The 27039-nt window shown below is 45.0% G+C and overlaps 1 protein-coding gene across 3 annotated transcripts in view; it reads right to left on the bottom strand.

Annotated features, from left to right (window-relative positions):
* HABP2 (hyaluronan binding protein 2) overlaps positions 1-27039 on the bottom strand; it is a 38665-nt gene that overhangs the window by 8550 nt on the left and 3076 nt on the right. For 2 of the 3 annotated variants that reach the window (XM_025203173.1, XM_025203172.1), the window contains exons 2-9: positions 14225-14264; positions 7492-7617; positions 5767-5877; positions 4141-4257; positions 3677-3796; positions 2755-2926; positions 2225-2319; positions 1127-1364 (exon numbers count right to left, since the gene is read on the bottom strand). In XM_025203173.1, coding sequence (XP_025058958.1) covers positions 1127-1364; positions 2225-2319; positions 2755-2926; positions 3677-3796; positions 4141-4257; positions 5767-5877; positions 7492-7617; positions 14225-14264 — 1019 coding nt within the window. The remainder of the gene's footprint in view (positions 1-1126; positions 1365-2224; positions 2320-2754; positions 2927-3676; positions 3797-4140; positions 4258-5766; positions 5878-7491; positions 7618-14224; positions 14265-27039) is intronic. The other variant, XM_025203174.1, reaches the window with a different exon arrangement.

Raw genomic sequence — 27039 nt, 5'->3', positions numbered from 1 at the left:
ATGCAGAATCAGAATCCTCCTAAATTTAATCCAATTTTAGAAGAATTTTAACTCATGCATCGGATCCAGATATGGAATTTACCAATGTAGAAACATATACTGTTTTCCCCCCCTCTCTCTCCTTCACGTACAGTCCCGTCTAGAAGGTGCTGAATACATGGTATAGCCTTCGTTACACTTAGCCTGTGTTTGATCAGGAGGTGAAATCAAATCATGTTTGAATATATGCAACAAAGGTGTCAAAGGCAACCAGATTTCTTTTAAGGAGTTGTGAGAGCCAAGGTATACTAGGAGGGAAGCAGACAAAATGATTTCACAGGTGACTTTACCTAAATTTTCTATTATCTTATGAAGATGCCTGTACCCCTTCATTTTGCATTCTCTGAAAACCCTCATAATAAACCCTGAAGAAATTGTTAGATATTATGGGCCAGATCTTCAGCTGAGGCAAAAATCATGTCTCTCCACTGAAGTTAGTGCTGTTTACACCAAGTGAGGAGCTGGCTCAATATTTCTATAATGCTACCAGTGCTGTTCAGGAAACAGAATTTCTCTCTTGCAGGAAATGCAAATCTTTTGACATCTATTTGCATTTCAGAAATGGGATTAAAAACTGAACCAACCAGCATGTTCAAAGCATGGAAAGTATCCCATGAAAAATATCCCACTGGAAATGTGAAAATGATGGATTTTTAACATTGTCAACTGAAATCAAATCCCACTCACTTTAGTAGACTATATTCTGTTGTGTACAACACGGACCTTTTCCGTCTAAAAAGCCCCAAGCTGCTGGAAATTGGGGTGCATATCATGAGTAACAAAATATGGTAATGTTCTGCATTGTAAGACCCTGGGGGGCTGGCGGGGGGGGAGAAGGGGATGAGTGGCCCACAAGGAGCTGTGCAAAGAGCACATCAGGCTCCCTAGAGGCTGGTACTCAGTCACTCAGATCTTTTTTCCTTCGTTCTGCCATTCAAAAACAAGATGTATATCATATTCCAGGGTGTGTTGTATGTGAGCAAATATGGTATCTTGGCCAAAACACCTGGACTGTCACGAATCACTGTTCTTTGATTTTTTCAAATCTATTCCCAGCTACTTAACTGGGCCTGGGATAGGCACTTACTGAACACAGTGTCCTGCTGTGAGGACCCAGCATGGCTCAATGAGAACTCCTCCACAGAAGTGTCCCTTAGGCTCAAAGGCGCTCAATGAATACTTCCTCTGTAGAGATGCCATCCAGGGATGTTTGCCAGGAGTAGACTTGGTCCCGCCATAGATCCTCTTGAACGATCTCACAGTCCCTGGCTGTCCACATGTTTTAGGTGGCTCAGTAGGGTTGACTGTTGTCGTTGGATCCTCTTCTGCAGCACAGGGGGGAGATAGGTGATGCATGGTCTATATTAGTTATCACAGGAAGGGATATGATGCTGGGTTTTGAACATCTGGCACAGTTGCTGGACTGGGAATGGAAATGGGGGATGTGCCAGTGCAAAATGGTTCCATTGAGCTGCCAATAACCCATCGTTCCAGGTTAGACAAGGCTGCCATCTTTTGCCCTGGGCAGTAAGCATCTCAGATACAGTTCATTTGGCTGCCTTCTTTGCGCAAGATGCAGGCAAGGCACTATATCAGTCATAGGTTCTTGGGCAGACCTTATAAAAGGGGTGTTTAAAAATATCTTGTTAGTGGCACTACAGTTTTCTGGCTTGCCTCCTAGAAGCAAGTGACTGGCAGACTGGCAGGAGTCAGGGCAGCAAGCAGGCTAAATTTCCCTGTGCTGGCCCTGGCCTAACTGTGCTAACAAATGACCCCAGTTGCCTGCATGGAGAGGCTCCTGAGACCAACCCAGACCTCTGCCTTCCACCGGCCGGCTGCAGGGTCATGGCCCGCATCCCAGCTACAGTTGCCAGCTCCACGCACCCATACCTAGTGACTCCAGTCTGGATCCCTGCATGACCTCCCCTAGCTTCTGGTTATAATCAGGATGACCATGTATGTGCAGGTCCCTTATAGACCTTGGCCTCCTGACCTGCCTGCTCCTGATCTCCTGACTCTGGCTGGGACCCTTGCTTCCTGCCCTTGTCTGTCCCTGATTCCCTGAGCTGTGACTCTCTGGGATCAAGCCCCTACTGCCCATGTCCCAGTCACACCCTTGATACACTTCATAGTACTACCTAGTAGTCTGGACTAGGTGCACATATAGTGACATTCTTTGCTCTACCTGTTTCTGAGCAGGGTGAAATGTCACAGAAATCCCACTTCACTTTGTTCCCGGAGTGGACAAAGCACCAGGGTTTTTCATCACCATCTGGATTCCTGAAGGGAACAGTTTCCAACATCCTCTAATCAGAGTTGGGAAGTCTTCAAGAGGTTGGTCTAATAGTTGAAAACTAAAGGGTGCACAACAGCATGGCTAAAAAGACTAACTAAAGGTTTAAGGTTCCAGAAACGTTACTTCATTTTTAACAAGCAACAACCTTGGGCAGATTGAATAAAGTGTCTTCCTGACGCCTTTCCAGCCCTTGGGGATGACCATTGACCGGTTTTGTACTCCTGCTAGTCCAAGATGACCTATTAGAGGGATGTCTACACAATGGTCATAGCAGAGGCAGGTAGCAGAGAGTAGGTTTATATCGCCTGGGAATTTCCTTCCCCCCCGCCCCAAATCACTTGAGCGGCTTTCTTTGGCATGACTTCTTTACATTAATTGAGAGAGACCTCTGTGTACATAGCAGTAGATTAGGAGATTACCTGCAGAAATTATGGTCACCAATGCCATAATTGTCAGCATTCTCCATAAATGCAATGAACCTATCACCCAAGAGAAGGTGAGAAGTCCAATGAAGACACGTCTTCCCATTTATCAGCTGATTAACTCTCCCTCTGTATTGGTAGCCGTCCTGCTGATAACAATCATCTGGTCCTATGGAAAGAGGATGCTGATATGAAGCAGTCTGGAAGTAAGGGCAGAAAGCTAATGAAGGAGTGAAACTGGCCATGCTGAGTGCTCATTAAAAAGACTGGCTGTGCAGGGTTGGCCTGAGGTTTATACAGACCTCTACTGTGTGCACAGTAAGAGATTGCATTTTCCACCTTCCCTTCCCTTACAAGTGTGAGCCCATGCACTCCCACTCACTCACTTTCTTCTACATGTGGGAGATTGCTGAAGCAATGTTTAGATAGCATCAGCCTAGGGAACCCTTTGGAAGGACCACCCAACATAGGCGACTGGTGCCTCCTGAGTCTGGGAAGGCACCAGATTGCTGATCGGAGGGGTGGGGGTCCTCCAGTGACCGATTGCCAACTGGGGGAGGGTCTGACGGTGGGGGGGGCGGGGCTTGAAACTGGAAGTGCACTTCTGCCGGTACTTCTAGTTTTGTGGCTGGTGCTTCCAGGGGGTGCACGGCCGATCTCAGGGGGTGCACGTGTACTTGCATGCACCCCCTATGCTTCGCCAATGCCACCCAACCTCAGGGAGGATCCTTTGTGACTGCATACACCAGCTTCTTACACTGAAACCCACCCTGAGCATATGAGTACTCCAGCTACATACTTGGGCCCCTGTGTAGGAACTGGTTAGGGGATCTCTTGTAGGACTGGGCGTTGGTTTGGAAAGCTATAGGTGGAGAATCACCCTTCCCCTGGAAGGAGGGAGAGCCAAGTTCTTACATACCTATTTCACAGAATCTCCCTCTGAAGGGCTTGACACACTGGCAAGTAGATTTTGATCTTAACCTGTGCCGTACACAGGTGCCTCCATTTTGACATGGGTTTGGGGTGCATTGTAATGATGCTATAAATGTTTCAAAACACAAAAAAACCCACTGTTATTCTGCTAGGAGTTGGCCAACTGTACGAATGTTTGAAGGTTTTGAACATGGCCCATCATCATTTTTGCAAGCAGGGATAGCATATCAGACCCATCAGACCCTTAGACACAGAAGGAAGAACCTCTAGACCTTGACCTAGGCTGGGAGTGGTAGGAGACTCCTCCTTGTACACATACTTCCCAAGGGATCCGCTGGCTTCCAGTCGGACACTGGGTGGAGATGGAGAGGCCACCTGTCAGGGCTGAGCATGTAGTGTAGTCCCCAGGCCCAGCTATGGCTCATGCAAATGAAGAGAAACTTTTCTCACCTCTGCGGCAGTTGGGTGCCTTGTAGGGATGGATACAACTGCACCGAAAATAAGGTGGAGTTAGTGTGACAAGGCAGTCTCCTCTGTGACAGCTGTGTTGTTGGCACGTGTTCAGCACTGTGGTGGTCAAATAAGACAGAAACTTGTGTTAATCTTCAGACATGCATGTGTGTGTGTGTGTGTCACACAGGAGCTGAGTCCTATGGATGTCACAGAGAGACAAGCTTCCCATGGACTTTCTAATGCCACTTTTGGCTATGGTGATGGAAGAACCCAAACAGAAATGTTAACCTTTAACCTCTCCACTGGAGAGTTTCACAAACATGGGATTCCTTCAGGAATTTGTCCACACTCTTCCACAAAAGATCACACTTTGGCATGTACCTCAACATGCACACACACAAAAAAATGGAAGAGATACCACCACTTACTTGATTCCCAATGGGATGATTTGGAGAATCCACCTACGTACAACATGCTAATGAAGTTTGGGACATTGTGCTCTCTGTGTGCTTATCCACTTAAGGTGGTCTGCACTGTTTTCTTGCTAAGGAGACAAAAAACCAGCACCTCCATATCTAAGCTGGGCAAGCCAGCTTGCTGACAGCTGAGTAGGACTGTGCGGGCAACACAACAGAAACACTAAGAAAAGTGGTCACGACACACACTCTACTTAGAACAAATGTGTTTGCAAGGAGAGAACTGAAAATCCCCCAAAAGGAGGAGAACAGAAGGGAAGGATATCAGAGCAAGGGCCAGGGGGGCTCAGGGGAATAAAGGCACCATAATTCTGTCCAGAGGGAGGAATTTGTTGGGTGTAGGACCAGCCAAAGTTAAAAGGAGTTGGTTTCAGGAGACAGAGAGTCCATAATTCAGCAGAGACAATCCTAGAGAACTTCAACCATCTTCCCAACAAAACCTCAACTGTGATGGGGAAGGAAGCAGAGAATGGTGTTTTTACCTGGTCTACATAGAGAATAGCTATGGCAAAAACCTCCAGGAAGCTTAAGTGTTTCATGCTATGGCTATCGCATATGTTCACAGAAGCAAAGAGTAACCCCGCAATGCCTATAGGGTTGGAGCTCGGGGAAAGGAGATACCCCTGCTTCTGGGATGTTGCAGGGCGGTCCAAACTAGATGGATTGTGAGGTCCCTCAAGGGGGAACAGGCAGATAATCCTGAGCCAGGAAGTTTGCCAGCAGTGTCCAGGAAAAGGCAGGGCTGAATCTTGCTCAGGCCAAAGAAGTTTAAAGTGTACAAGTCCGGTTTGTGGGGAGGCAAAAGCAAAGAGAAGATCTAGAAGGAGTTCAACATGCACACCCATCATCTGTGTTCAGATGAACACACAAAGGTAGAGGAAGTACATGGCTAGAGACTCAGAGCACCTCCATAGGGCTGACCTTGCTAACGGGTACCTGTTGTGCACACCTCAATTGTTTTCTTTCCTGGAGGCCTTGCTCTAAAGGACTACACATGGGATTGGACTGTAAAGTTGAAGGCCAGCGTATGTGGCTGTACTGGAATACCCTACCCTGGACGGCAGTAAGCAACACGTTGTGTGAAGCACCATGCACATTTACAGTGCTATATACAGAACAGCAATAACACTGGGAAAAAAGCACTTACCTGAATTACATGTAGTCCCGGTATATGGCTTGGGGCAGGTGCATGTGAAGTTATCTCTGTGCCTTTCACACACCCCATTATTTTTGCAAGGGTTGGATGAGCAGGGATCTACTGGGGCAAAGACAGAGGCTGTTTCTTTACAACTTCTCCATCCCCTTAATAGTTACATGCTCTTATATTGAGTTCTCCCAAGGGTTGTAGCTCAACATTGCCTTATCCTACTCGTGTATTTAGATGACAGCTTCTGGACCATGTTTTCCTGACATGCTAGCTCGGGTCAATTTTCCCCCAGAATATGACCCTGCTCTGCACTGGAGAGGTGGCCCCTTCCAGGGTCATCCTCTTAGCACAGCAATGTACCTAACAGTGCCAGGCTCAGCTCTCCAGTGCTTGTGCAACCTACAGGGGAGTGTGTCACACATCTCCCCTTGTCCCCATGCATAAAGACAGGAGTTGTTACAGCCCCCCGCATCCCAAGGCCTTGCTTCTTCAGATCCAGCCACCCCAGTGCTGCTTGTTTTTAGCCCAGACATATGCTGTTTTTCCCCCTGGTGTGTTGGTTCCAACTTGCTTGGGCAATATTGCCATGCTAATCAATGAGGAAGCAGTGGGAAGATTGCCTGGCTAAGGGCTACCAGGTCAGATGTTTTGGCAACAGAGATGGCCAAGAAATGGGCCCAGAGATCAAGGACTCTACTGAAGCAGGGAGGTGTTTGGATTTGGGGTTTTGCCCCACTTCTTCCAGGAGCAACCTAGCAGTTAGTCTCCTGCAGAGCTTGGCTAGTCTTAACACTCATCATCAGTTCCACCATGGCAGTAGCTCCTAGAAATCCCCACCAGGATTGGGACCCTGCATCAACCTGTTCTTCCCTAAATTGCAAGGTATAAAAGGTGAGATGCAGGTATGTGCCAGGCCTGCATGCAGCGTGCCAGGAAGCCAAGGAGCAAAGGAGGCGAGAAGTTACCTTTCTGTCCCTGATCCTAGGGAGAGCTGGGGACTGTTTAGGCCCTGGGTCTAGCCCAGAGTTGTGGCCTTGGCCTCAGTGCTTCCCTAAACTACATCTGATGGTTATCAGTCCTAAGGAGCCATCAGCCAGCAAGGGGTCACTTTTGGATGGGGTGCTCAAGCTATGCCCTTCTCTGCCACAGGCAACCTAGGCAAGGCACAAAGCAGGCAAAACCAGTGCACATCACCCAAATTCCCTATATACCAGGGGAACCCCCTACAGCCTCATTCAACCTTTTGTGTGACCAGTGATGCCCAAGATCTGATCCATGGTATTTTCCTGCTGTTGAGCTGAGTATCTGTTCAATCTTTGGGTTCCACGCATCGATGCAGAACGTGCATGGCACAAAAGCAGCTAGTGCATCTTACAGCACGTAGAGAAAAAATATGGCACAAAAGCAGCTAGTGCATCTTACAGCATATAGAGAAAAAATCCCCCTGTGTTTTTTTGTAGCAGCCATCAGAAATGTTCTGCAGAATTGGAATCTATTCTGCGAAACCCAGAGAGCAAACACAGGCTCCTTCCACAAGAAATACAATGGTGAGAACATTGCAGGCCATCTCTCCTAGCTAATCGGGATAGGACGCTGGCAGGTATAGCAAGGTGGGGAACAAGAGGAGGAAGATCTTCACGTTTGCAGTGAAGCTGTCACACTGGGGTTTTAATCCCTTTCCCCCAAAACAGTTATCAGTTGGGTGGTCCCAGCCCACCTTCATACCGGGGTGGGTAAAGTAGTTGTAGACCCAGTCAGCACTCCAGTGCGGGAGGAGGGTGCGGATGCTGTCTTGTATCTCGCTAAACTCATCATAGTATTCGTAGTTATCGGTATAGATATCGGTTGTGTCTGGAGAGGGGAGAGAACCGAAAGGGCATTAAAGCTGGTATTGTTTAAAAAAAAAAAAATCCATTCCTCAGAGCTGGCACTTTTCTGCATATGGAGGTGTCACAGACACGGATCCTACAGCCCTCTGCTTTACAAGTACACATGGCAGCTCTTCCTTGCTAACTCTGTAAGGGCTACAACCATCAGTGAGCAAGTCTGGGTCTCTCAAGACAGGGAGCAGACAGACATTCCCAGCCCCATCCGTTGCAGCATTTTGGCAATGTCTCTTCTGCTGCTGGACTGGAGAGGGCTGGAGGGAATCAGGATCATCCAGCATCGGTCAGTCCTGCGGGTTTCCTGACCTGCTAGAACTGGAAACCACCTCAGATCATTGCCGGCGTGTGATATTTAGCATCAGTCCACATCACAAAATCACCAAACGTTTGGCACTTACTTACAGGCTCCCTTTTCTCGGCTCCATTAAAGCAGGGACTGTCTCTTACTATGAGAGTAAAAATCTCAGATAACACAGCCTCGATCTCTGTTTAAACACTAGTGGCAATCAAAATGATGTTATTCCAAGCTGATATGGTAGTGAGAAAGAAGGGGCTGCTTCTTGAGGGAACAATGGGTGCAAATCTAAGACTCTCCTTGCTTCACTATTATCATCTCTGTTGCATGTAATTTTTAGAAATCCCATAAACAGGAGTCCATTGTGCTGGGGTACTATACAAACATGCAAAAAAAAATAAATTCAGCCCTTGACTTAAAGAGTTTTCCAGGCTTTGATCTCAGCAGTGAGTTTCCAGCATGAGAATGAACATTATGCTGTTGCTAGTAGCCATGGTCTACAGGTAACTGTCTTGAGAGCAGTCACACCGTGATGGGGCCAAGGATTTGACCAGCATCAGCATCCCTAGCACTGATTTATTTGGGCAGCCTGTACTCTCTGGCAGGTGTCACTCCAGCCAGTGAAAGACACTGAGATGGGTTTCAAAGAGAAGTTATGGTAATGAGCAGAGCTAAAATGCATATAGAGAAGAGTTACAAAGCTTTCCCCTAGGGCTGGGCCAATGGCCTTACAGATAATGCTCTGCCTTGAACTGATTATCGACAGCATTATCTTAGTTTTCTCTCCTCATTCATTCACTTGTAGCCTTTATCTTTATTCCTTCTTTGCTGCTGGGAAAAAAAAAAAGAAGAAAAACCCTCCACTCTTGTACAATGGATGTTTTATAGTTCATATTAAAATAGAACCATCTCTTTTCCCTTCTTTTTTCCTATGCGCCAATCCCAGTTTCTCGCCAAAAAAAAAAAAGTTTCACCTCATTTATTGTTATGTCAAGACAAGACTTCTTTTTCTGGCTCATTATTTCCCGGAGCAGAGTCTCACAATATGAAAGTACTGACAGAGCGTGTGCCGGGCTGAGGATCTCGCTGGAAGATAAGGCCATTGTCTTCAGCGCACTAATAAAGTTGAACACGATCAAGTTGCAAAGGGAAAACAAAACGAACGCTTGCCTGGGGCTCAGCCTGCGCACTGACATTGTGCATGAGGAAAACTTTGGCTGGAGGCAGATTCTCCCCCACCCCTTTATTAAGTGCCTTTCTGCGGCATGGGGGCCTCTGTTCCTGAGCACCTCCCGACGACTGCTCTGAGGACTGGCATGGCCAGGGTCTACCGCGTGCTTTGTTGGAAGGGTGCATTTACAGAAAGCCTGTGAAAGGTTAATCAAGTGATTAGCAGAGGGTTGCGGGAGGTTACAAACATGCACAGCACCGGAGAGGCCTTGCAAGCATCCTGTAGACTTGTGGACCTAGTAACAATAACTAGGCTGAAAGAGGTCAAGTGCTTCAACATCAACAACGGCATTTTTTTAAAACGTGCTTGTAAAAGATGACATCATCAACTAATTTATTTCTGTATAAATATTAACAAATGATTTTTTATTAACGCAGCCATGAATCACTCAGGGGGCCTACAGGTGTGTTCATTCACTTCCTAATGACAGTGTGTCGGAGCAGACTCAATTCATCGTCAGCTCTGTCTTCTAATGGGAACGCTCCAACGTTGCCTTGCCGTCACCTGTATTAAGCCTCTGAGAATTTGAAAATGGCTTCAGGAACACTTCACCTAAAGCTTGTCCAATGAGGTTTAGCTAAAGCATCCCGCGGGCATTTTCAAAAGCACGGAGACGTAATACACATGACGGGGAGCTGTTTTAATTAGAGCAGCTATCCAGGAAACACTCCAATTGAAAGCTCCTCCCCCCACCCTATGACTGCCCACATGGAGCATGTGTATAGGCAGTCATAGGGACTGGACCCAGTATACACTCCCCATAAATATACCCTAAGTACAAAGTCCTTTCAACTTTTAAGAGATGAAATGAGGACAGAGAGTTTGGTAAATACCTTTGGGACTGGCCACCTGAGCCCCTCATAAACATCCCTGAAGTCCCCCTTTCCTCTCCTCCCTCTGAGACACTTGGATATCACCACCAGTTTTCACACAAGGCACAGATAATAAAGCCAGGATTTTCAGAAAGACCCAGCCCCTCTTTGCACAGTGAAGCCGCTGGGTACCTTGAACCTTTCCATGAACCACCAGGATGCCTTTGAGGTAGAGCAAAGGGATCCTGCTTTACACTTAGGGTGCATCTACACTGAGTTTATAAAGACTTGATAAACTCTCTGAAAATCTGGCCCTAGCTTTGAGCATTGAGGACCTGGAAAAGTTTGAAAAACCTGCTCAAGACCACAAAAGACGACTTGCCGCAGAGCTGGAAACCGAATCTGGATCACTGATCTCTTGGTCCCGCAGCCGCCCCACAAGCTCTTCTCTCTCAGTCATGAAGCCAAAGTCACCTCCACTGTCCACTAGATCTGTATTTTTCTGCTGCTCATCTACCCAATGCTTTGCTCACTACTGGTGTGGAGGGAGAAAAATAAAAGAAAAACCCACTTGAAGGAATGACATCGTGCATCAAACTAAAACTTGTCTTCCTCTTTCTCGTTGCCTCAACACTAAATAACTATTTGGCTTTTGCATCTCTGCTTTGAGAAGTGTTCCCATTCCACTTTTTAAATTATTCATAACAAGCCATAGGTTTAGTAAAGCAAAAGCAACAATTTTTTCTATCTGAGCACATAATTAACGCACAAAGTCTGATACACCGTTGATTTAAACATATTACTGAATCAGTGTTCGTTCTTTGTAAGTGCTGGAAAACCTGAACATGTTTGAAAAAAAGCAATGATCTGACATTTGTCACTGAAATGTGACTATTACATGAAATTAAATTAGACATCCTCCATGCAAATTTTCAAAGAATAACTTTCCTCTGTGTAGTACAAAAAAGCCTCCCCATAATTGATAGGCAGAGATTGACTTTTAAAGCTTCAAATCAGCTTTGAGGTTTGGGTGATCTTTTAAACTGTTCAAGCTTTCATCTGCTGGTTTTTGCATTGTCGAGACCCATCAATCAAATAATGGATTTCTGATCAATAACCTCTTCTTCATTAGCTTATGTGAACTCTATTACAGAGAGAAGAGCTGTCCTGACGCTGGCAGTCACAGTTTTCTACACTTTACCTGGATCGAGCCATGGCAAATGTTCCCAGTGGGAGTATGATGCACTGGGATGTCATCTGATTCACCTGAACTGCAATTCTCCTGGGCCGGAGATGCCAAGATGAGTGATAGGCACAGCTAAAACGTATCACAGATCCCCACCAAGATAACCATAGGCGTATCCAAAGTTTATTCGAGCTCTTCAGCCTCTAGGGACTTTTATCTTAAGTCACAATTCAAATCAGAACAGGCTTTCTTGAAAGGTTTCTCGCATTTCCCATTTCCAGAGCATGTGAAAACAACAGAGAAAGGCTGCTTTCTTGGGCTGCCCCATTTTATTCAGTGGACCAACTCCTGCTGACTTCCATAGGACACAGATTTCATGCAAGGTGTTTTGACCCTTTTACACTTGGGCCAGGCTAGAAATAACTGAAAAGCTATCTGAAAAGCCATCGCAAGACAAATTATAAGAATAACGTACCCATCCTAGTAACATTTCTAAGTAACTCCTACATGGTTCAGTTTGGGTCCAAACTTCAGTTTAAGCTAGAAGCCTTCTTGATGGGAAGTTCTTGCTAATAGGACTGATGAACGAGTCTGTTCTTACTACTGTGAATAGTCTCACTGGAAATAATGCTGATTCATGATGGAAAGAAGTCACGCTTAATAAGTATTTGCATAATTTTGACCATCTGCTGTGCCAACGAGATGGAGAGTTTCTTGATTTTTACAGTTTCTAACCACCACAAATAGTCTTTTTCCAAACAAAGGCATTAGTATGGGAAAGCCAGAAGTGTCCTGTAGCACCACATAGTTCATTCTCAAAGCAATTCCAATCGCTCAAAGCCTTTATTCTACTCAGTCCAGTTCAGCTATTGCTGCTAGTTTCCATTGGCTCAGTGTTATGGTTTGTTAACATTTTGGACCATTTGTTTTACCATAGCCTGCTTATCTCTTTACCCCAGGCATTTATGGTCTTGTGACACAGATCATTCTTAGGCTGTATGAGTTACGAGCCGTGTCGACACGAGATGCTGACTGTGCAGTCGTGACTGCACAGCCATTTAGTACTTGCACACACAAGTACTAAATGACTGTACAGTAACCGGCATTACTGTGCAGCAGTCTCTCCAAATGGCGTTTTGGTGATGCCGACTGTTCAGTAGCTCATTACTACTGCACAGTAGCATTGCATCTCGCTTCGTGCCACGCAACACTACTGTGCAGTAGTAATGAGTCGCTGTGCAGTCAGAATCTTGTGTAGACGTGATCATGGTGCCCTGGTCCTCTCAAGCACTGATGCCACTAGACTCAAGTATCATTGTTATTATGTGCAGGATGTAAGGTCTTCACCCCAAACTTTGTGCCAGGTGACTCTTTCCTCTCTAGATTATAGCAGGAGTTTGTCAAATCTTCTGTGGGCAAGATTAATGGATCCAAAAATTAGGTGGAAAGTTATGTGTGGTCATCTCAGCTGGCCTCTGATTTGTACATTGTACAAAACTGGTGAAGTCAATTGGTTTTCACAGGGTACTAGTCAGGGCAAGTGGTGGCCAAAAGGATTGTATGCTGTAGTCATGAGATCCGTGCCACAATGCTCACAGATGCCAAATTTGGGGCTCAAATACTCACATGAAACTAATTGTGGCATTTGTCTTCTTGGCACCCTCACAGTGGAAATCTCATGAGAAGAGCTCCCTTCAACCAGTAAGGGACTTGAGGCTACACTGCCTGATTCATACAACCAAGTGTAATTAGTTACACTGCTGGACTTTCAGATTTGGGTTGTCAGCAACAAGAGCCAATGAAAGTAACCCAAATATCACTGACCAATTAATACATTGGAGAAAGTTGCCATCCGTTTGCAAGAAAATTTATTAAATACATTTTCTGTCTTTATTATTAGTGATTACCAATAACACAACTGTAAAGGATAGCTTTGTCATTGACTTCAATGGGACAGAATCAGGGCATATCTGGGTGGGTGCATCTACACATGCAATTAATGCACAGTAATAAACTCCGGCACATATTGCACCGGGGTTTATTACTCCAAGGTGCTGTGTTTGAACATGCTCCTGGGACTGCAGTACATTGAGCCAGGTTGGAGCAGTCCTGGCTGACAGGGGGCTCTGTAGGTTAGCCTCCTAGCCTGGGGCTACTCCGACCGAGCTCAAGGTGCAGTGGAGGGGCTGGCTGGGATACAAGGGTACATCAGTATGGAGCTAGCCAGCAAGCATCCCCCACATTGAAGCACCCTCATGCCCTAACCAGCTCCATCAGTGCCTACATGTGCATTGCTCTGGAGTAAAAAACTCCACCATAGGCTAGTACTTGTATTTACAAGTGCTAACTTATGGCAGGGTTAATTAGTTTATTCTGTCCTAAAAGCACTGCACATGCAGATGCTGAGACATTTACTGCAGAGCTAATTAGGCAATTGCACATTAAAATGTCTCGTGTAGATGTGCCTGGTCAACATTAAGTTTAATAACAAAGAGTCATATACTCTCTTGGTGTGCTGACCAAGGAACTGGCCTGCGCACTATGGGTGTTGAGGAAGGATGCTTCCTAAACATTGGTCATGACAACTTTAACACCAGAGGAGCTCTCATCATTACTGAAGTTGTTCTTGCTGAATTTTGGGGAGAGGAAAGAGGAGACTGGAATCAGAGATTTCCTCCATCTGTCCACCAGCCCACTTCTTCATCTGTCTCTTTGGCAGCCGGCTGTTATCTATCTAACACGGAGAATACAACCCTGCCTGGGTTCACCAAACCCTGTATCTGTTCTCTCAGCTCCTTTCCCCCCATAAGGGCTGGGTGTAAATGACTCTCCAAGCACCTTTCAAGCAGAAGACAGAGGTGCACAATGCAAGGTAGTGACAACTCATGCAGTTACTTAAGGACACACCTAGCTCCAAGCATGTGAGCAATTGCACCACCATCAGCAGAATCTGAAGGGAACACCTGGGAGGATGTTGGTGAGTCGAGTCCCTAATCTCAGTGGAGTATATGTGGATTATTTAATGGGAAAAAAATCAAAACCACTTACCAGTCTGCAAGTCATCCGACAAGGAATAGGAGCTGGAAAACTGCATGAGACAAAAAAAGGTACTTTTTAAGTATCTGAATACAAAGCCAATGAAAAAGCTCAGTGACAATGTGTTTCCAGTGAGCTTTATGTCCCCAGGACTTGTAATGGATGAAGCTGCAGGATTTTCCAGCAGGCTTGCCTCCCATGTCGGCACCTACACAAAATGTCTGGCTCCCGAGGACTCAACAACCCCCAGTTTTCAACAGCACTTGTTTACATGAGAATTGAGCTTTGAAAATCCTGGCCCAGGCACAGACCCTGAACCCTTTTGGAAACCCAGTCTGAATGGTTCAAACTCTGTGTGTCTCCCTTCGAAGCAACCAAAACATTTGTTTAAGTAAATGTTGTTTTTGGAACTGTAGTGGCACTCAGCCCTCTGGGATGAGTCCAGGTAAGCGCTCCCAAACCTTTACATGCTTCTCTGGGACTTGATCCAGCACCCTTTGAAGTCAGGGCAAAGATCCCTGTTCACTCAAATAGGTGAAGGCTCAGCCCCTTGAAGAGTAAGCAAATCCAACAATGCTAGGGCTCTGCAGAGGATTTCCAGGACTTCCTCAGTGGAAATCCCACCCCTTCCGACCTCTCCTGCAGAGCCCCAGCCTTTCCTGTTTGGACATCAGTCAGGGCCCGGCTGTGGAAGTATTAGAGGAATAAAGTGAGGCTAAGCCTTGCCAGCTCTGGGAGAGCTTGAATTGTCAGCAAAGGTTTGTCTTTAAAACAGTCTCATTGAATCCTACCTGCTGCACACATCCCTAGCAATAAGACACTAAGAATGGACTACCCTGACGGCTCATGTCGTGTTAAGATGTCCGCACTTGCCCTGCAGGTATGATATTGTAGACACGATGAGAGCGCGCATAAAGATGAATGGCTGCACTTCCTGTCCTACTACCGCTGAGGGATGTAAACACACCCAAAGCAATTAGCTTGTGTATTCACGCTAGCATTCATGGGTTGATTTGAGGTTTTTTGCTTTGTTTTGTGGTTTTAAGCCTGGTTTATTGTATGTCATTGTGCAGATATATCAACAAGGCTAAAGATATATCAACTGGGCTACTGTGGTTAACGCATGTCGAAATCTGTGGCCATTGGCACATAAGAGAGGGAGGTAACATCTTGTCTGGCTACCTTTAATCCTCAACCTGATTGATCAAGTGTCCAGTTACAGCTGGGTTGACAGCGCAGCCTTTGGCCTGGGTCCAGAGCAGGGCTCAACCCTGCAGCTCTTAAGCTGTAATTGGGTAACACACACACACACACACACACACACACACACACACACACACACACACACGCACCCCCCCCATCTCATTATAAAATGATATACTATGAGGAGTACAAACAATATAAAACAAACACCCACTCCCCAGCACACAGGTGAATTCCTAGATTGCTTTATATCATCTCACAGATCTATGAGACGCTGATGTTTAATGAATTGCTCAAATGATGGAGAAAACACCATGTGATGACTAGCTTGAATATACAAAATACTTTGCTTTGGGCGTGTTTGTGTCCCTTTGTGTTTGTAACAGAGGGAAGAGAGTCTTCAGCTCTACACTTTTCACTGACTTCAATGAGAAACGAGCAGACCGTAGCAAAGGTAAGAGAACAAAGGCCCCTGGTGCAGCTGCAATTAAATAAGGTGCTATATGAGCATGTTTCTAAACCCTGGGATGATGCACAGTCACCCAATGCCTTCAAATGACTAACCATGATGACGCCCGTCAACAACAATGCCGTAAGCACATGGCACCCGGTAGATATTCCCTGAGTTCAGGTACAGACGTCACCAAATTCCTTGCTATAGCCCAGACATGAAGGGGACTGTATAAACAAGAAGAATAATCCTTTCTGCAATGAGTTCAAAGCTGGACTGGAAGATGAGTCTACACCAAAATCCAGAAACCAGACCTATTCTGTTTCTGGCAAAATACATGAAACAAGCCAGGCTTGTTGGAATAGACAGTCTCTAAAAAGCAAAGCATTCCCCTTTCCCCATTTGTTGTGGGTGTGTTTGTTTTTTTCCACATATTTTCTCTCCTTTCCTATTCCCATCATTCCCTGTCTATCCGAATCAGGGGCCTGCTCAGCTTTTATGTCCTAATTCATCCACCCTCCTTTTTCTCCCCACCCCTCCAAAAACCCAAACATAAACCAAGGCTTCTTTTTAAGCATGTGTTTGGGTCCTTCATTATTTAGCAAAGCGTGGGAGCCCATACTTGGGGGGTCTTCAGTGGGATTTCAGTTGATGCTTACAGACAAGCCTGGTGAAACCCTTTGCACTGCTCTACCCCTCAGCTTCTCTGCGTGAAGAATGGAAATGCTCTCACAATGAGTAAGGAAGGTTATTTATGTCAAGAAAAGGCCATGTGGCCCTTCCCTCCATGGCACCTAGCTCAGAGATGATGCCTTTTTTGTTTCTAGGTCTCCACAAGCGCTAAGCATCTGACACATCCTCTCCCTTGAACATATCTTACACCAAAGGTATATATAACAAGCAGTCTTTGTGCCCTGGGCAGTGGCCAGGACAGCCACAGCAGCAGGGCTGGTAGTATCAGCGGCAGGCAACCTTATTCCCCCTCTGGGGGTGGTGCACCACTCTTCTACCCCCTACTTAGGCTACTGACTTAAATAAAGAAGAAAAGCAGGCAGTGGAGGGGAATACTTGGTGTACATAACACTCCTCTCCACCTAATGCAAGGGCATCATACTCTATTACATCGCAGATGATCCGAGTAAGTCCATAACTTCTTCAGGGCATAGCTGCTCTGTTACATTCTTGAGCATGTCGGTCAATGGGGCCCAATCCTGTAGGGAGGCCTTTCCCTATCCTGCAATGCAGCTACGAACTTAATTTTCAGAGAGCTGCAGGAATGTTATCCTCTGCTTTCTAAGGAAAAGTCCTGTTAGAGTCCGACTCTAAGCATTAAATATTATTTTATACTAAAGCACACGGGCTGCATTTTCTTTCGAGTTACCCGACTGCAACCCTAATGACTCGGCTGCACTAATGCAACGGAGGGAAGAACTCGCCTCTCAAATCTGCAGTGCTTCTCCTCCATTTATTCATTACATCTGATCATACACCAAACTGCACTGGCTTGAAGGCATGTTACAGGCCCCAAATCAGATTTTTTGCCTGTACAAAATCTTCTGCAGAGCTTTGCTTTGGAGGGCACCGAAAAAACTCAACACCTTTCCCCCCGCCATGGTCTTGATCTTGCCCTTTCATCAGTGCCTTGAGTTGCTGTGTGATGCGCGAAACAACAGGAGAGTCGAGTTTTTAAGATTCCCAGCAATGTGTAGTGGAAAGGACTGAACTTTTCGGTTTTAGGTGTTTAAGCCTCGTGGGTTGCTATCCATTTTATGGCCAGCAGAGGGGGCACTTGCCCTTTAATCAAACTCTAATAAAACAAGTCAGAAGCAGGATTGAAACAAAAGAAGAAAAAAAAAATAGATTCTGGGGTTTGTTTCACCAAACATTATCGTTTCTGCAGCTCGACACTGATACTTTGTGTTCTCAAGAGGCAAAAAAAAAAAAGAAACAAAAAAGTGCTGAATATGTGAATCTTGCTCTTACTGAGTCTGTAGAGACTGAGGATGAAGCTAAAAAAATTCAGAGACCTCATTTTAAATTTTATTACTTCAGTCTCATAAAAATAAAAAAGCCCTACAAAAAAAAAAACCTGGAAGAGGCATTTTATCTTGTTAGAGGTATATTGCTGAGTATGGAGTCACTTCTATCTTGACTTGCTAGAGAGAGGATTAGGGGGAAAAAATGGCTGAAATGCAAAATTTAGACAGGCCTTCATAACAGGAGTAATAATTGTTAGGATTTTTTCCCAGGCTTCAGTTTCTCCAAAGGACTGATGCACATTAGCTAATTTATTAGATTTGGAACAGAAAGGTTAGACACTGCGGATGAAGAGGACGTCTTCTGTTTTCATTTTAGGCCTTTTTTGGATACGTTCTAACCTCTGGAAAATGGAAGATTTGGCTCATGCAATACAGCAGGACTCAACAGTCATGCCCGGACTCTGAGCTTTGTGTACCCGTGACTAAACCGGTCAGCCTTTTCTCACGCAAAGGGTGGTTTTAAATCTTTATGTCCGAGTAAAGACTCCAGGAATCGACTCTGAGCTCACGGGAAATTCTTCGGTGCCCTGAGAGCATTATGCAGTGGGCGATGCCGATTATGGTGTAGGGGCAGGCCTGTTCATTACTATGATTAAAGTCGAGAAATAATTGGAAGAGAAAAAGAAACCGAGAAACAGGCGTTATAAAGGAGGCAGCGCAGGAAAGACACTCTTGTGGTACCCGAGGCTGGACTTAGGCAATGGGACTCACCGAACTAACTGATCCATTTGCTTAGCTGAGATATCTTCCAAAGTATCTCACTGTCCTTAGGGGAGATTGAAGCCTTGCTCCTGCCTGGAGGACTGAGGGGAATAAGGTGGCTGTGTGGGAGCTGTAAGGCAAAGGTCTCTTAAGTGTTTTGCCTATTTAAGGATAAAATGACTCAAAGGGTGCTGGTTTAGGGAGTCCCAAGCCCCTTACGCAGGAGTATCTCATCCTCACAGGTGTATGTGAGAGAGCGCTATGTTTGTATCGTATGTCCTTTCTATGCATGCTAGGGGGATAAAGCAACTACCCTAATTCCTAGCATGTTCATGAAAAGGTGGCTGGAGAGGGGCCCACAGGACAGCAAGCCCTGTGGGGCAGATACAGTAATACTATGGCACCAGGAGGCCAAATTGCATAATAAACCCACCGTTCAGGTGAGGTTTTCTAAATTTGCTGGTGCACGTGGGCTCATTTCCCACCAGGTCCCAGCTGGACCTGGGGGCGAGAGTTTGGATGAGAGATGGGCACCGCTGGGATGAGTTTTGGAAGCATCCCTGCAGCAAACAAGCACTTGTAGAAAGGCTGGTAGTTTAAAGACAAAAATATACCAAGAGTAGGCCAACAAAAGCTGGCAAAATGCCCTGCAAACAGGATGTATTGACTTTCCCAGGGCTCCTGTTGTGCACAGGAGCAGGCAGTAAACACCTGGCTGTTTGCTGTCCATTCTTTCTGTGCAGAAAATTCACTCATTGATTTGCTACCAGACCCTCTCGGGGGGTGAGAAAGTGAACTCCAGGGGTCCTTCTTTGGAGAAGTCATGGGAAGCGCTGCTAAGAATGCTGGGAAACCGGGAAGTAGGACTGGCTGCCAGCATCTGCATTGCCAGGTTACAGTGGGGAAAAAAAGGCTGAAAACTCCAAAGCAGATGCAATGGTATACATTAATTAGAAATGCTTAAATATATCAGGAACAAATGCAATGGTATAGATCTGATACCAGACCCTGAGGGAGAAATTATTCATCATAATGCAGAGATGGCACAAGTGTGCAAGAAATATTTCTGTTCTGTCTTTGGGAAAAAAGAGCAGAAAGGCATATTCACAGTCTTAGAGTGACAGAGTATTTCTTTCCATTCCATCTGCAATGAATTTAAGTAGTTATCAAAATCATAGGCCGCGGAACAGGGTAGGCCACCCGGGCCGTGGCCCAACCCACTTTTAGCACGTTCATTTAGCTAGCTGTGCAGTTAAAAAAATAGCTATACAGTTTTAACCGGAATGACAATTGTGCATTTGTGGGTTATATAACTTAACCTGCTAAAAGTGGGCCCGGGTGGCCCACCTCATTCTGCAGCCTATGATTAAAATTAAACCCTCTGGAAGACAAAGGGCCAGATAACGTGCACCCAAGAGAACGAAAAGAATTAGCTGAAGGGCTCTCTGGACCATTACTGTTGATATTAAAAGATATCTTGAACACTGGGGAAGTTCCAGAGGCTGAATAAAGGGCTATGTTGTGCCAATATTTGAAATGGTAAATGGGATGATCCAGGAAACTACAGGCCGGTTAGCCTGACCTTGTTCCTAGTCCGAATGACAGGAAGCCAGCGTGGGATGCAACAAGTAAACAATTTAAAAAATGGAAATGTAATTCATGCTCATAGTTTCAGGGAAGATGCATTTTGTCAACCAAATTGTTATTATTTTTAGATGGATCATAATTTTGGTGGACAAAGATAACCTTGTTAACATAATGGACTTCTGTAACCTATTGGATTCAGCCCCTGAATTCTCTGTATTCAAAGCTAATACCCGTATCAAATGGATTAAAAACTAGTTGCCTAACTGATAGACTGCAAGCAGTAATTGTTAATGGAGAATTATTACCAGACAGGGCTTTTTTGAGTGGAACCCTGCTTGGACTGGTTCTGGGCCCAATGCTATTAATTATCATTTTCAACTAGCTGGGAGAAACTCTAAAGCATTGTTGATAAAAGTTGCTGATGACACAAAAATTGGTGCAGTGGCAAATAATTATGGGGACACGTCAGTCAGTGTAATGCAGTTGCTAAGAGAATAAAGGCAACCCTTGGATGAACCAGTACATATCAAATAGCGTCGATCCCTCTGGCTCCAGTATTAGCAAGACCATTGGAACTATGCATGCCAATGCACAGCTCAAAGGGTATTGACAAATTGGAAAGTGGTCAGAAAAGTGATCTGAAGTCTGAAATCTATGCGTGATACAAGGAGAGAGTGGAGAATTACCTTCTAGTTACCTAAGAGAAGCGTAAGAAGTGACCCCATGATCATGATCTACCACTGTCTACATGGAAAAGAGATTTCCAATACTACAGTTCCTCTAATTTTGGAGAGCAGAGATACAATCAGATCTAGTTGAAAATTAAACAGAGACGAATTCAGACTAAAAGCATATTTTAAATGGTAAGGGTAATTAGTCTATTGAAACCGTTTACAAAGGGATATGATGAATTTGTTATCAGTAGTAGTCTTTAAATCAAAATGAGATGCCTTAACAACAGAAATGCAGAAATGCAAACAGATATTGCAAGCTTTAAGCTGAAATAAGAGTGCAGTGCTATTGTCTGTGTTACACAGCAAAGCAGAGTAGATGATCATGTGCATCTAGCCTTAAAAATCTGTGATATAATGAGAGATGTGAGAAGTACCATCTATTTAACTTACCTAAAAGAATCTATGAACAAAAAAAAAAGTGACATTTCTTGGGCTATTTATCTTACTGCTTAAGCCATGTATGGACTATTTACTTAACTCCAATAAATTGTGAAATTCTTTTATATCCTGCAGTATCCTGTAATGCCATAAGGTAAATATTGACCTTTTAGTGTGTTCCTCTGCATACAGTATAGCTGCAGAATGCTTTCTAAAAGCCCTGCAATTTTTGCTTTGAGAAAAATGTCTGCTTGATGGTAAGAGGTAAATTTTTCAGAAGCATCTCTGAGCCTGTGGACCATTTTCATCAGCAATTTAGGCATTTAGTAGTTGCACTAAAATGCAGTGGGATTTAGGCTCCTATGGGTGCATACAGAAGTTACATTTGTTGTTCAATCGGCTCCTTTAAAGCACTTTACGGCCATGTCCTGACAGAAGTGCATGGCTGCAGAGTGCTTTACGAGTCCCAGATTGTGCAGCAAATTAACCCCCATTATATGAGAGTATATGGGTGGACTGGAGCCCCACCCCCCCACCTTAGGGGGATCCAATCCACCTGCCCCCCTCTCCAGCACAGGCTGGGCAAGCCCCAACCTGAGCTCCCTCCCTTCCTTTCTCCCCCATCATGTAGACAGCACTGGAGCTGGGACGGCAGGGGACGGGGCTAGGAGAGAGAAGCTGCAGACATGCAGCTCCTTGGCTAGATCACCCTCAAAGCAGAGCTGGATCCCACACCCTCCTGACCCAACTGTGGGTTGGTTTAACTCACGAACTTCTGTTGGGTCAGGAGTCATCCTAACTCATGGCACTTCTTGTGAAGCTCCATGAATTAGACCAGGGAGCTGCACATCTGTAAGTGCCCTAAGTGTCTATGGGCAAGACTTCTACTGCCAGACTTAGTATGCAGTGAATTAGGACATGAACTTCCAGCAAACACTAATACCATATACAGATGCTAACAGCTTTACAAAGGTCAGCTCCATTTGACACGGCATACTCCATTAGCAAAGAAGAGTCTATGCAAGTCAGTGTGCATGTGCTACTCTGGAGTTAGTAAGCTGCAATGCATGGAGCTACTTTTAATTGGGACTAAGAGTGCCCACATAGGTAGTGTGGGGTAGCTGGTGCAATGTGAATTTTTACCTAGGCTACTGAGCATTAACCATCTGGTACAGACTAATCCTATGTTTTGTGGGGAATTAGAAGCCTCTGTTTTTCAGAAACTTTACCTAATGGTACACTTCATCCTCTCATCCCTAAAGTTTCCCATGAGAATTTTGTCACCCCTCACTGCATGCTGTACACACAGAACCTGAATGGGTACCTCAAAGATCAGTAGAAGAAGATCAGTAATTGCATATTAAAAAAAAAAAAAAAACTCAAGAGGGATCCAGAATGCAGGTTACCTAAAATCTACAGAAGGATACTTGAGAAATTTCTTGGCACTGGGTATGAAAAATCCCTGTCATAATAGGTACCTGACACCAACTACATTTATTGTGCAATTAACTGCATTATACAATGTTTTTAGACATGTTACACATGCAAAGTAATTAATACACAATAAAAAATGGCCAACCAGCCACAAAGACATTGCTTGAAAAATGTAGAATATTTTTTGGAGCTGGTTTCTATCATGCTTTAATATGAATGTGTGGCATATCACATATCAGGTGTTAGGTCTTTCCTCCAACATCCCAAAGTACACTGCTCTCTCCCCCCACTCACTGGCCACCTATCAGCCAGTGCTGAAAAGCAGCTGGCTGGCAGCATGAGTGTATGTAGGGATGGGGTCAACATCAGGCCTGGGACAGCCCCAGTCCCAATACTGAAAATGGGCTACAGAGGGAGGAGGTTGCAAGGTTCCCCAGAGTTGAGGGGTTCTCCTTGCCAGGAACCTGGCAAGCCCCACGCTCAAGTATTAGGGAGCAGGGCACAGGCAAGTCTGGAACAGTCACCTGAAAGATGGGCGAAGTCCAGGAGCTAGGAGTCAGAATGAGAGCTGGGATCACAAGCCAAGCCGAAGTCAAGACACACCTGCTAGGAATCAACACCAGAACAAGGAGTTGAAGCCAGAATCAGGATACGCCAGAAGTCAGAAGCAGAAGCAGGAGCCAAGAAACAAAACCAAAGCTCTGATAAGAAAAAGCACAAAGCGCGCAGAGGTCAGGAGCAAGGACCTTCAGTCTTTACCCAGATGGAGTACTTCAGGTTGGGCTTAGTTTTTAAAGTCTGGAGAAGGTAGAACCTGTGTATCCTCAGAGATCTGACTGCTCTGACTGACTCATTAGGGCCAGCTGGGCATTGTAGGTGATATCTGTTTCCCTGCAGCTACAGGGGATGAGCTGCCCTGAATTTCAGATTGACAACAGCTGGGCCCAGGGCTCTGATCTGGCCTCATGACACCAGCCGCTTTTCCTGCCTCACCCTGCAGTCTCTGAAGGGGCTTCAGGACAAGGCACTTTAAAAGGCCAGATTGCAGGAAGCTGGGCTGAACACACAGATTTTAGACATCCCAGGGCTGCACTTGCAACTGGTTGACCCCAGGACTGTCCCTAGGCCAGCTGACACCCAGCTGATTGTTGACCTTGACCCTGGACAGCCCAGAGTCTTGAACCAGACCCACAGCTGGGCTCAAGAATCAGCTGATTGTCAGACCAGTCCAGACAGCTTGGAGTATTGAACTGGCCCTGGGACAGTAGAGTCAGCTGATTGTCAGACCTGGCCCAGGACAGCTCTGGGATCTCAAACTAGAACTGACACTGTCTGGCTCCTGGTTGATTGTTGGACCAGCCCTAGACAGTCCAGGGTCTGGAGCCTACTGAAGGCGGGAGGCAGCCCTGGGTCTGAGATAGAGCCATGCCCTGCTTGATCTGCATCTCCACAGTTGTGTGACTGGGGTCAGAGAAATGTCGCACTTCCTGCCACGCACATCTGGAATGGCAGAAGGTGCAATGGTTGAAATGGGGCATAACATTTCTCCAAACCCAATCATACTATTGTTTCAACATCTACCAGGGGCTATAGAAACAGCAAAATATATACCGGATGCAAAACCTAAAAGGACAGTGGTCTCACTAGCAGCTGTTGAAAAGCAGAACACAATAGGCTGCAGAGAGCAAGAGACTGAGGCTGTGAAAAACTAATGTCACTAAGTGCAGGACGTGGAATTTGACAGCGTAGGACATACGCACTTGACCACAAACTTGGAGATCAGTCATTGTACACTGCAACCATAAGCGATGCAGAATGTAAACTGAAACCTAAGGAAGAATATTTGAACAACTTCTGTCCATTATTGACATTAGGCATGAAAGAGCTGTCATAGTACAAACAACTGCCTTTCCACGGTGAAGCTCTTGTTCATGCCGATAGCCCTCAGTGGGATTGTTTGTCTTTCTGCCAAACCAGAAGGGAATCACTGACTGACTATCTAACTAGCATCCAAATTCTTGGCTGCTACTGTGTAGGATGGCAACATTCCTAATTTCTAAGAGAAGGTGACTTTTCTAGCAGTAAGACCCTATCACTCAGCCAACACCATAACTGGTGTTCGGCCAGCATGTGTTCCCATGGGGAACAAATATGTAATATTATTCTTATAGTTGAAAATAGTTCGCTTTAAGGACTCTGTCATAGCCATGAGGTTCCAGGTACCTCTCTGTCTTACTAAGAGGTATTCCATTAAAGCCTTTGAGCAGAAAAGTCAACCAACTCTATTTCAATGGGATTTCCATGCTGAAATCTCTTTGCTTGCCTTAGGGGATGATGGAACATGTGCCTGGTTTCAGAACATCCACAGCTGAAATTGCCTAATGTCTTTATTTCCATAATTACTAAGTGGAAACCTTTTCTTGATTTAGCATCTGATATGGGAGTCCCTTTGGACTGAGGAGAGAGCTGAAGGCATGGCTATTGGAGGCACTACTGAAAAGAGTGTCTGCTTGTGGGCTGCCGGCTACTGTATTGCAAGAGGTTTAGGTTTGTAAGTTGATCTTCGCGCTTTGAGAACCCGCTTGGAAATGTGTGGTTGCTTTGGAAGTGGCTCTGTTGTGGAGCATGTGGATTCATGCTCTCACGAGGAAATCGGGCTGCATTTCAGGAGCCAGGAGAAGAGGAAGAAGCTACACAATCTGTTTCAACAGGGCTACAGATCCTATCACCTAACATGAGTGCTGTGCATCATCAAACACTTTTTCAGGCTGTGCTAAGAACGGAGGTTATTCTGTTAGACTTCAAGCTTATGCAATGTCATTAAAGTCCCTTTAGTTACCAGTGATATCAACCCTCGTGCTTCAGGGCATAAGCTGATTGCCTTCAGGGGTCAGAAAGGAATGTTTCCTTCTACGATAAAGCATTGCACAATTAGCTAGGGGCACTATGAAGGCTTTTTTTGCTTTTCTGTAGCATCAGTTAAGCTTAGGCCAGTGCCGTAGAGAAAAGATGTTGTGTTTGATTGACCATGATCGATGCTGGTTTGACAATTCACATTCCTCTATACTGCGATTTGTTTTAGGACACAATAGAGCACACCCCAGTATGCGAATGACACCGTGCCTTGCACAGACCAGGAGCACAAATTCACTTCATCAGTGTGCTCTACTGACAAGGGCAACAGCCATCGGGATGAGTTGTCACATGAGACTGACCTTGGGGACTTCATGGGTAGTTACAGTAAATGCGTGTCCCCTATGGTTCAGCCATTAGAGAGATCCCTGATACACACCAAAGAGTGGGGTTTTTAGTCTTAATTCTATATTTTAATTCACAGTTCGCTATCAAATATACAGGAGATGAATAAAGTGGGCATATTTGTGGTCTTATTTTTGTCGAGTTTAGATATTAAGGATGGAATTCTTTTCCCCGAGTGCCTTTTGGTGGGATTTTTGTGTTTACACAGGTGTAACCGATTTCTGTTCAGGTAAAATTGAACTGAACTCACAGGAGAATTTTGGCCTACACACATTGGGAATTGTGTTAGTTTCTGACTGATGCGGTGAGATCTAATGTCTAAAATATTTTTTGGTTATTGTTAAAATATAGCAGAAGCCATTTCATAATTGGGTAAAGTAAATGGATAAAAGCTCCTCAAACCAGAAACTATTAAAATTAAAAAATGAAGAGGTAGGGAAAGGGAAGAAGGGAGAGAGAAAACTTGAATTTAATTTTTTCTCTGAGATCAGCAGGAGTGTCAAGTCCATTATTTTTTGACTCCACTTATTTTCAGAGCAACCTCTTATTTTTTTATTTTTTTTTGGAACAAATCATTAAGGCAAAAATGTCCTCTCGTAACATGTTTGTCATGTAATGGTCACGTCACAGCAATCCATCCCTTTTTTTCTCTGGGATTCATGCCAAGTGCTAAGCCAGAAAACCTTGTTATATTAATTATGAAGAAAAAACATGTTTTATTAAAAACTAGCCTGCTGAATATTCTGTCGTGCTGCTTTTCAGTGACAGCAGAATTGCGTTTGCATTTTAGAAACGTTAATGACTTTTCTGGGTGGAGATACATAGTCTATTTTCCTTAGCGATGTTTACAGGGAAGCGGGATTAAAACTGTCAAAGCTAATTAACGAATCTACTATTTAAGAGTAGTTAGGAAAATTTGTAAGAGATTTGAAGTTGGGCTAGGCTTGCCACGCTGGAATTGCTGGAATTAAGGCAGCCTCTTAGTTGTGAGCTAGCTCAGATCGGATGGTGTTGTCACATCTACAAAACTGACATAGATGT

Source organism: Alligator sinensis, unplaced genomic scaffold (assembly GCF_000455745.1).
Source record: "Alligator sinensis unplaced genomic scaffold, ASM45574v1 scaffold559_2, whole genome shotgun sequence".
Classification (NCBI taxonomy): Eukaryota; Metazoa; Chordata; order Crocodylia; family Alligatoridae; genus Alligator; species Alligator sinensis.
This window is presented reverse-complemented; position numbering and strand designations above follow the sequence as displayed.